Source organism: Mus caroli, chromosome 16 (genome assembly GCF_900094665.2).
Source record: "Mus caroli chromosome 16, CAROLI_EIJ_v1.1, whole genome shotgun sequence".
Lineage (NCBI taxonomy): Eukaryota > Metazoa > Chordata > Mammalia > Rodentia > Muridae > Mus > Mus caroli.
In genome coordinates, this window is record NC_034585.1 from 10,647,399 (window position 1) to 10,658,554 (window position 11,156).

At 42.6% G+C, this 11,156-nt stretch overlaps 1 protein-coding gene across 2 annotated transcripts in view; it reads right to left on the reverse strand.

Moving 5' to 3' along the window:
- Window positions 1-10,889, reverse strand: part of Marf1 (meiosis regulator and mRNA stability factor 1) — a 50,606-nt gene extending 39,717 nt beyond the window's left edge. For both annotated transcript variants that reach the window (XM_029470325.1, XM_021184552.2), the window contains exons 1-5: window positions 10,807-10,889; window positions 5,870-6,071; window positions 3,873-4,565; window positions 2,973-3,147; window positions 1,294-1,520 (exon numbers count right to left, since the gene is read on the reverse strand). In XM_029470325.1, the coding sequence (XP_029326185.1) occupies window positions 1,294-1,520; window positions 2,973-3,147; window positions 3,873-4,565; window positions 5,870-6,010 (1,236 nt within the window). In that variant the 5' untranslated portion in view covers window positions 6,011-6,071; window positions 10,807-10,889. The remainder of the gene's footprint in view (window positions 1-1,293; window positions 1,521-2,972; window positions 3,148-3,872; window positions 4,566-5,869; window positions 6,072-10,806) is intronic.
- Between the last annotated feature and the right edge of the window lie 267 nt (window positions 10,890-11,156).

Genomic DNA, 11,156 nt, shown 5'->3' on the forward strand with positions numbered 1-11,156 from the left:
AAAAAAAAAAAAAGAAATATGAAATTTTAGTGGCATTATTTATTTAAGAGCCAAAACATTTGGAGTCTATTATAGCTTTACAGCAGACTTTGAGGTCAGCCTGCCTTGATTTTTTTCTAAAGGTTTGTTTATTTATTATGTATACAGTGTTCTACCTGCATGTATGTCTGCAGGCCAGAAGAGGGCATCAGATCACATAGATACAAGCCACCATGTGGTTGCTGGGCATTGAACTCAGGACCTCTGGAAGATCAGCTAGTGCTCTTAACCACTGAGCCATCTCTCCAGCCCTAGTCTCCCTTGACTTAAATTTTAGTTCTTAATGCTGTGCATGATGGTGCATGCCTTTAATCTCACACTTAGGAGACCAAGATAGGCAGATGTCTGTGAATTCAAGGCTGGTGTGATCTATATACCAACTTCTAGGCCAGACAGGGCTATCTGCTAAGACTCTGTCTCTAAATAAATATTCTAATTCTTTCATTTATTGTCAATATACTCACAAAGAAGTGGTTTCCTTCTTAGATCTTAAATTACATCTACAAATAATCCATCCATTTTGTATGCCTACCTAACAGAGCAGAGTGAAGCCGAAGCAGACAGTACACGCGGCCACTGCAATGCATGGTGTCAAGATACAAGCAGCGCTACTCAAAACTGCGTGTGGTTTTCTCCCATTTGAAGATAGCATAAAAAATAATATCACAGGCTGGAAAGATGGCTCAGTGGTTAACAGCACTGACTGTTCTTCCAGAGGTCCTAAGTTCAATTCCCAACAACCACATGGTGGCTCACAACCATCTATAATGGGATCCAATGCACTCTTTTGGTGTGTGTCTGAAGACAGTGGCCATGTACTCATATAAATAAAAATAAATAAATCTTTAAAAAAGAAAAAAAAGAAGAAAAAAGATTCTAGCTTCTAAAAAAAAATAACAATATCACTAAACCAATCTGGAATTGGGATTTTAAACACAGCACCTTAAATAATCACATGTACTTGTTCTGTTAATAACCACAGCAGATTAACATTTTTACAGATTACATTATTTTAAATTTTCTGTGTGTGTGGGTATTTTGCCTGCATGTATGTCTGTGTACCACATGTGCACCTGGGAGTAGGATGCCTGAGACTGAAGTTACATACAGATCGCTGTTAGCCACCATGTGGGTTCTGGGAACTGAATTCCAGTCCTCTGGAAGTCAGTGCTGAGCTACTGCTCTGGCCCTCAGCAGATTACAAAGCTTAAAAAACAAACAATCAAACAAACAAACAACAAGAAAAACCCTTACCTGACAATTATTCAGCTCTTGAATAACTTCCTTGTTTTCTTTGCTGATGTCACACACACAGATGAACTCTGCTTCTCTGTGTCCTCTAAAAAACTTCTCCCGGATTCTCTGTACAACAGTTGTTGCTGACCGGCCAGAGGGGACTGAGCAGTTTTCAATATCCCAGAAAACGCCAATGGGGGGGAGGGTCTCCAGCACCTGTCCAGTGACTGCAACTTCTGGTGACCCTTAAGAAATGTTAATACTTCAAGTTACACAAAGTGTAAAACAAACAGCAAGCTAAATTATAATAGGTAACTACCCATCATTCTAAATAGCAGAAACATCAAGTTATTGCTTGCCGTTAAATTTAAGGATACCAACTTCACTGGCTAGCCTGAGAAGCAACCATGACATTCCAGTGACATACTGAGACCACTCCTGTTTTTAGTAGCATCAAACCTACAAATCAGTGGTGCTATGACCTCATTCATCTCCTGCTGAGCCATGGTGCTTCTCCAATGATGACCAGAAACTAAGTGGATGCTAAGGGCCCTGGACCTGCTTCTACCTTAGTACAGGCCTAGCTTCCTATTGGATATGGAAGAGAATTGAAAAGACCATCAAAGTGAAACTATAGCACTGTTTCTCACTTGAAACTACTCTGGTACATTATGAACATCTGGTTTAACCTTTCAGAGATGTTTTCTTCAATAAAGTATCACAGTAACTGCTTTTTAGGGAAATGATTTTGATTGAGAACACTCAGGTTTCAAATACTATTAATAATGACACTATGGCCAGGCAGTGGTGGCGCACACCTTTAATCCTAGCACTTGGGAAGCATAAGCAGGCAGGTCTCTTTAAGTTCCTGGTCAGCCTGGTCTATAGACAAAGTTCCAGGACATTGAGGGCTACACTATCTTGAAAAACAAAACAAAAGTAACAACAAGGAAAATCAGGATACTACTAAATTTTTCTAAATACTAAGTATGTGTAGGGAGCATTAACAACCTAAGCTGAGTTCAAGTGTGATGGCACAAGCCTTTCCAGCAATCAGGAGGCAGAGGCAGGTGGACCTCTGTGAGTCTGAAACCAGCCTGCTCTATACAGAGGGTTCCAGGACAGTCAGGGGTACACAGAGAGACCCCATCTCAAGACAAAGCATACAATCTAAGTGAGTCCAAGTCTCTGACAGCAGTTAATCTAATAGACTCCTCATTCTCCTATACAGATTCTGCTCTCAAACAGCCTCAACCCAACAGAAAGGCCTATAATCAAAAAACTTTGTGCCAAATGAGGGAAAGGAAGTCTCACATATACTGTAAAACACAAATGTACCCTTAGAATCACCAGGGAGTTTTTAGAGGCAATTAAATACAACATTTGTGTGAATACTGAAAACAACTCAGATGGAGGCTATAGATACGTGTCAGTACTCAAGAACACTTGCTCTGGCAGAGGACACTGGTTCCGTTCCCAGCATAGACATGGTGGTTGATGACCTTCTGCAGCTCCAGGTCCAGGGGATCCAGTGCCTCTCTTTTGGCCTCCGCAAGCAGCAGCTACACATTTAGTAAGTTTACACAAAAGCATGCAAAACACTGTACACATAAAATAAAAGCAAATAAACCTGAGAGAGAGAGAGAGAGAGAGAGAGCGCACTTAAATGCACTTTTTAATGCAACACCATTATTTACCAAATTTCGAAGCAGTTTTGCCTAGACTGGTTGCCAACAACAATGAGGTCTCCTTTTCCATGCCTTTTGTTCCACAGCCATTACACAGAGGAATAGCTGGAGATGCAGGCTGAGTACTTGGAGGTGGTATATTTGGCCAGATTTTAGCAGCATCAATTATACTATTTCTTGCTGGCTGTTTTGATTTTTTTAAAAAAAGAAGACATTTTAGACACATCAATACAGAACCTAGATTCATATACAACTGAAACATCATTCTAAACATTTCACCTTCCTACCTGCTGACCTCCAATAAAGTGTATTTTCAAACAATCTTTATCAGAACAATCAGCTACCAAGCCACAGTTTCATCTCAAGAAGCAACTTGAAATGATCAGGAGCCTGTTCAAATCCTTTCCAACCTGGGATATCCATTTGATATAAAGGAGATCTTACACACACCTACTATAAATGGCAGAAATGCTTTCCTTTGAACACTAGTATGCCTGGAGCCGAGTTTCAAGTTCCTCATATTACAAAAAGACAACGTGTAGTTACTTTCCTGCTGTGAAAGGCCCCATGTATAAGCTGAGTTTAGTTATAAGAACTCGACTAACTGCATACTAGAGAAGGGTGAAACAGATAACAGACTGCAAACTAAGGTGTCCTGTAGGACATAACTTTCTTGTGACCAGAGGCTCTAAAAGCACAAGCTAAACACGTTAACTATACTGCACCTTTTTGGAAGGCCTCCAATTTTACCCTTTGTATCTTTCAGCACCAGAAGCAGCGATGCTGATGGAGTGTGATCTACATCATGAAGAATCTTCAATTCCATGCGCAGTTAAGATATGGCCAGACAGAGCCATTTAACAGAACCAAACCTCTTCTCCCCCAAGATAAAGAATAAAAGATACAGACCTTGTTTAGACAGTCTTCACAGTAAAGTGAGCCCTTTAAACAAACCGGAGGTGCCACATTTAGGTGAAGAGAGTTGGTGCACAAGTGAGGTGTACGCTCTGAATGGGAAAGGCGCTCTTCCAAATGCCCAGGAGCCCCACTTGGGAAATCGGAACAGGGGAAATAGCCAGCAGAGGTACAGCCCTGAAGATTCTGGAGCTGATGCAGCTTGTGTACATTACTGTGACATGACTGGAAATGGAGCTTCCCACAACACGACAGGTGCTTGCAGGAAGGTAGGTTACTCTCTACACACATGCTGGGGAAGTCACTCGCAAGGCCCACCAAGTTGTTCCTAGTGGAGGCATTCTGCAGTGAAGACACGGACTGGAAAGCAAAACCTGACCCTACTTGACACGTGACTGTCCCAGTGCTTGGTGAGTCTAAGAGTGAGCCCGAGTGAATCAAGCTCCCAGAAACTCCACTACTGCCACTGCCACTGCCACCACCAAAACGCATGGGTGAAGTGGAGGGTTCATTAGGGCAATGAGCACAGCAGCTTACTTTGGGAATAGCTGAGAGCTGTACTTTAGGTTGCTGAAGAGAACGAATATCAGGAAGTGGGACTGCTGGGAAAAATTTAGAGCCAACATGAAGGGGAGATGGTATATCCTTTAACTCCACAGCAGCTTTCTTGTTCTCCATGTACTCTTTCTGAGGAGAGATCAGAACACAAGTGAGGTTTTGGAGCCACTGTGGTTTGTTCTTTCATACATTACAGCATTAAAAAATGGAAAATAATGTTCTCTTTACACCATTTAATCATTAACTGAACAAAAAGAACAGCATCCAGCTAAGACCAGGGACAATCCTAATAGAGGTCTGCAGGAAGGCAACTAAAGAAACATACAACTAAAATTAACACTATGTTTGTCAGACTCTTAAGACAGTCAGGCAGAGGGGTCTGTTTTAGCAAGCCAGATTAACTATCCATACCTCAGAGACTATACATAACTTCTCCTTGCTTCAAAGCACTGTCAAAAGAAAACTGAGATATGCAAACCATGATTTCACCGACAGCCTTAAAGGAAGGTGGTTTATAAACAAGTGACTTCCTTTCATTTACTCCTGTAGGTGGTAACAGGTCTTAGTAGGGTTTTCCTTAAAGGAGAAGACTGGTATTCCAAACAATATGAATGACACCTGCCATTTGCCCAAAATGACCCAAATGTGCTGCTGACAGCACTGAGGAAACCCTGAAGCTTTAATGCAGCTTTTACAGTGCAAAGAGCCAGTGATTAGAACTATCCATTCGGGCTGGTGAGATGGCTTAGTGGGTAAGAGCACCCGACTGCTCTTCCAAAGGTCCAGAGTTCAAATCCCAGCAACCACATGGTGGCTCACAACCATCCGCAACGAGATCTGGCGCCCTCTTCTGGAATGTCTGAAGACAGCTACAGTGTACTTACATATAATAAATAAATAAATCTTTAAAAAAAAAAAAAAAGAACTATCCATTCTCAGTTCAAACTCAGCACCACCAAAAAGGAAAAGAACTGCTTGTGGACGTTGTACATCGTGGTGCGCACTAGGCTCCGCACCACGATGTACAACGTCCACAAGCAGGTGTACTTACATATAATAAATAAATAAATCTTTAAAAAAAAAAAAACTGCTTGTGGACGTTGTACATCGTGGTGCGGAGCCTAGTGCGCACCACGATGTACAACGTCCACAAGCAGCTGTCTCGAAAAACCAAAAAAAAAGAAAGTGTAGTTAAATACAATTTATTTTATACTTTTCATTGATTTTACTATGCAAGCTTTGGAACTTGAGGCTTTAATAAGGAGCCAAAATCCCCCCAATTTTAAACACTTAAAACCTCTGCCACTCAAGAGTGGTATACTGAGTTGAGCAAGCGTGTTCTTATTGAGTGCGAGAGCGTAAACTGGCTGGAGACTGTCCAGGCCACCTGTACTCATCATCTATTCGGTGTGCCATGTCCTGCATATAGTTACCGTTTGGGAACTAAGAGGCAATGTCTGCTCAGGACGAGAAAAGCAACCAGAGAATTTCCAAAGCCACGGCTTAGCATCATTATCTTGGTGAAACCATCCAAGTGTTCTGCTGCAAGGGTTCTCAGTTCCGTTCCCTTCCATCACATAGCCAGACAATATGGTTCAACATTCTTTCATCTTTCTTTTCTCTCTTTCTTCCACCCTGTTAAAAATGAGTCAATGTCTATGTTACTTCTTTGCACAAGTACCCATTTTAAAATGTTAAAGTATGAGACCATAGTTCATGGTCTTCATAGCTCCCAAAGAGTAAAAGACAGCATGGATATCACAGCTCACTACAACTACAGGCTTCGAAGATCTGGTAAACTTGCTCGATTGTAACCACATAAATTTGATTTAGGGGGAAAAAAAAAAAGAACCTATGATCTGAGGTTGGGAAATGGTTGAGAAAAATATCTGTGACACAAAACTGAGGCCCTGAACTCTGACGTCAGCACTTTGATAAAAGACAGGCATGCAACTGTGATTCAGCGCTGAGGAAGAACAGCCGGATTCCTAGAGTGTAATGCCACCCTGCCCAGCAAAACCAACCAGCTCCAGGTACACTGACAGACTCACACAAAAATCAAGTGCAAAGGAGCCAGTGACATGGCTCGGTGGTTAAAGGCCATTGCCTCCAAGCCTGACAACCTTAGTTCCCCTCCTGAGATCATCATATTGGAGAGAACTGACTCTTACAATCTCCATACTCATGCCGTGGTGTGTGTATACACACCACACAAAAACAAGTGTAATTAAAAAAAAAAATTAAATAGAGGGGCTGGAGAGATGGCTCAGCGGTTAAGAGCACTGACTGCTCTTCTGAAGGTCCTGAGTTCAAATCCCAGCAACCACGTGATGGCTCACAACCATCCATAATGAGATCTGATGCCCTCTTCTGATGTGTCTGAAGACAACTACAGTGTACTTACACATAATAAATAAATAAATAAATCTTTTTTTAAAAAAAAATTAAATAGAAAATGAGGAGGAAGGTATTAAAAAAATCACCTCTGGCCTCTAGTGTGCATATATGTGCTTGTGCACCTGCATGCCTGCACATGTGCACACACCAACATGAACACGTCCATACACTACACATACCATTTATGATCTGCCATTCCTCATATCCCAGAGTTCTTTTCTCTATGCGTGTAAATGGGGAGATGCTCCCATGTGTGTAAAGACCAGAGGTCAGCTTTGGGTATCTTCCTCAATCTATGACCTCCTCTTCCTCCTCCTTTTTTTAAGTCAGGGTTTCTCAATGAACCTGGAGCTTACCAATTTGGCTAGGCTGGCTGGCATAAACCCTCGGGGGTCTGCCTATCTCTACTTTCCCAGCACTGAGATTACCAGCACATGTTACCACCACAACCAGCTTTTCTGTAGGTGCTAGGAATTAAATTCAGGTCCTTGTGCTTATGCAACAAGTACTTTACCTACTGAGCCACCTCCCCAGCCACTACAACTTTTCAAATGAGAATGGACATAGGCATTCTTGAAGGACAGAGCCAAATCATGGACAGTGCACATCTCTAGGTGAGAACTCTCCTCTTCACTTGGCTGAAATAAGTCTCCAGACTCTAATCAGACTTTGCCTATAGTTTTTCTTTTTGTTTGTTTGTTTTTTGTGACAGGACTTCTCTGTGTAGCACTGGCTGCCCTGACACTCACTATGTAGTTCAGACTGGCTTCAAACTCAGAGATCTGTCTACCTTTGCCTCCATAGTGCTGGTACTAAAGGTATGTGGACCACCACACTCAGCCTATAGTTTTTCTTAACTTTCAGATATTTCTTCTGTAAGTTCTGCTTAGAGAGCAAAGAAATTACCAGTAAATAGCATCTAATCTTAGTAAAAGGACAACCACACTATCAACCTTTCTCCATGCCCAGTGTAAGCACAGAAATGACCTCTGAGGACTTTGATTCTATTCTACAAATGAAGCCGACCAACTGATTTCTTGGTTTGTTTACAATGAAAGAGCAATGTTATCACCAAACATCCAGAAATTAAGTCAGTCACAAGCCACAGATGTCCTTTACCCCAGATACTCTTCTGAGTCTTAGTATACCAAAGGCAAAGCCAGTGCACACTCTGAGCAGGGAGAGAGCTAGTAATGACGACAACAACCCTTATGTCTAAGTCCTTGGAACAACAAACCACATTCAGTGATGATTTATCAGAGATTTCATATGTGCATGTAAAAGATAATTTCTTTCCGCTATAACTCTGGTAAGATGCTTCTGAGATTTTTATATCTTCATGATAGGGTGAGAGGAGAATGATTCATAATATATTTCAAATTTGGGTAGACTGATCACACAAAGTAAAGTATGGTCTGCAAGCCAAAGTCAACCTGCTTTCTGTACACATGTGTGTGTTTGTGTATGTCTATCTAGTTTTTCTTAGACAGGATCTGATTCTGTGATACTGAAGTAACACTCTTCCTGCTTCAGGCTCCCAAATGCTGAGATTACAGGTATGAGGCATGACACACTTGGATTTAAGTGGCCTGTAAACTAAGAATATATTTTCAATTTCTTAAATTATTGAGAACGTGTTCTTAAACATGAAACTTAAACTTTAGTATCTGTAAAGTTTCATTAGGACATAGCTACACTCCTTAAGTAAATCTATGGCTGAGTTGAACTAGAGTTGAGACTTGAGTCCTTGCCATACGATCCAGTTGTAAAACCAAATATATTTACTTTTTGGGTAGTGTGCTGAAACTATTTAAGTTTCTGTTGGTAGGCCAGGGAATGTATGGAGCTCAGTGGCATACGGAAGGGTCTGGGTTCAAGCCCAGACAGAGGCAGAGAGGGAAGAAAGAGAAGGGGGAAAAAAAGTTTGTTAGTGGGCTGGTGAGATGGCTCAGTGGGTAAGAGCACTCGACTGCTCTTCCAAAGGTCCGGAGTTCAAATCCCAGCAACCACATGGTGGCTCACAACCATCCGTAACGAGATCTGATGCCCTCTTCTGGTGTGTCTGAAGACAGCTACAGTGTATTTACATATAATAAATAAATAAATCTTTAAAAAAAAAAAAACAGTTTGTTAGTTTGTTTCCTTGTCTGTACACAGCATTGCATGCACTGTCCATTTTCACCACTATATCCTGTGCTCAGCCCAAGACTATTCTGTGGTAATCACAGAGTAATCGGTTGTTGAATGAAGGAAGTAGAGAATTAGCCTAGTACAGTTTACCATCACTACTTCAATTACAACACCTGCTTTTATAATTAAATCCAGGTTGTACCAGGTGATGGTGGCACATGCATTTAAGCCCAGTACTAGGGGAGTCAGAGGCAGGTGGATCTGTTTAAATTGAGACCAGCCTGATCTATAGAGTAAGTTCCAGGACAGCCAATGATACACAGAGAAACCCTGTCTCAACAAACAAACAAACAAAAAAACCACACACACACAAAAACAAACAAAAACAAACCCCACAAAAATCCAGAAATCCAGGTTTTATATCACCCAACACACTCCACTCTTATTCATAAGAACTTGTTATAATCACAGTGTTCATAATGTTAGCAGGCTTAAATCTTTCAAAGCCAAATCCTAAAATGAACTACCACATCTAACACTTCACTGAGAAACAGCAACTTTTAAAATAAAGTTTCATAGCTAGCTTCAGGTCAAAAGCTCACCTACCTCTTTCTACACCAAGGTGCCTTCAATATTGCTCAAAGAGCCAGGAGTGGTAGCTCAGGAGGCAGAGGCAGGAGGATATCTGCAAGCTTAAGGGCAGCCAAGTTCCAAGCAGCTGTGGTTACACAGTGAAACTCTGTCGATAGACAGATAGACAAGACAGGCAGGGAGGCAGGCATATATAGATTGATTACTCAGTTCAAACAAATACAAGGAAAAACATTAGTGGCCTGCAGCCTAAAATTTTCCCAAAATAGTCCTAGGAATTCCATTTAAGTAGCCGAATCAGTCAGGATAAGCTCTAATGTGAGAGAGTCTTCCCTTCTGAAACTCGTTTCTGAGCAACTTAGACAGTGGCTGAGAATGCAATACGCAACATTGTACTGCCTGCATGTTGGTTCTGTGCTGCTGTGGGCATGTCATCTTTATAAACATAAGGCCCATCTCTTGTGAGTCTAATCATCATGCCAACCCCCTCACTTACAGCTATTTGTAGTTTGGTGACAAGAGATACCTGAGGACGAATTATTTCCCAAATGACCTCCCCCCTGCCACAAACTCCCAGTCCTATGTATTTGCTCGTCTTCTACCTTTTAACTAAAATGACTATTTTTCTCCAATAGAATATAAATTCCATAACAGTAATGACTGTATGTGAATATACGGTATCCCAACCTTCCAACTCCACTGTGCCTCACAAATATCAATAAATGACCCTGGACAAATGTAGAACTCACTGAAGGTGAAGAAAGACCATTTAGCTGACAATTTCCTTGTATGCAAAACAGAAAGAGCCTGGAAAGTCCAAAAGATACTAGTGTAACTAGAAAGCGCCACGTTCATGCTAGAATGAATTGGGGAAGTGGCTGAAACTGAAACTGCATCCAAAGTGGCTACTAAAACAAAAACAATAAAACGATAAGGGACTCAGCCCCACCACTGTCCTTTTTCTCAACTTTCCAACTTTGCACATCCTGCGAAGGTTGCTACTGACACCTGGAGGGCCGGGAAGCGAGCAGGAAGACAGGCGCCAGCTGGGACTAAACGCCTCGGAAGAGACCAGGGGAGCACTGGAGAGCGACTTTTTCGCGCGGCCCCTTCGGCAGGTCCCAGTCCTGGTCCTTCAATCCCAGAAGCATCAGTCTGAGGGGGGAAAAGGCGTCGTTTCCAGACCAGCTACACTGCTGATCAAAGCATCCGGTGCGCCCGAGTGGAGTCCCGGCACTGACAGAGGACTCACCTCAGCCACTAGCTCCTTCTTCGCTCACATTCCGACACCGCCGCCTACCCCCCACCCCCCCCAGGCCCTTTATTTTGATTCCCGACTCCGCAGCTCCCGCCGCCGCCGCCAAGCGCTCCCTCCACTTCCGCTTCCGCCCCGCCCCGCCCCTGTCGCAAAACCGATACGCTTCTCTACTACTAGCCCCGCCCCTCTCTCCGAGCCTCCCTGCCTCACCTCTTCCTCCATAATACCACACCCTTCCTCTGCTCCGCCCCCTATGGCCGCTCCCTTTCTCCGCCCATTCCCAGCCCGTCCCCACTCCGCCCAGTCGCTTCCTCCAGTAGCCCCGCCCATTCCCCCGTCCCTCC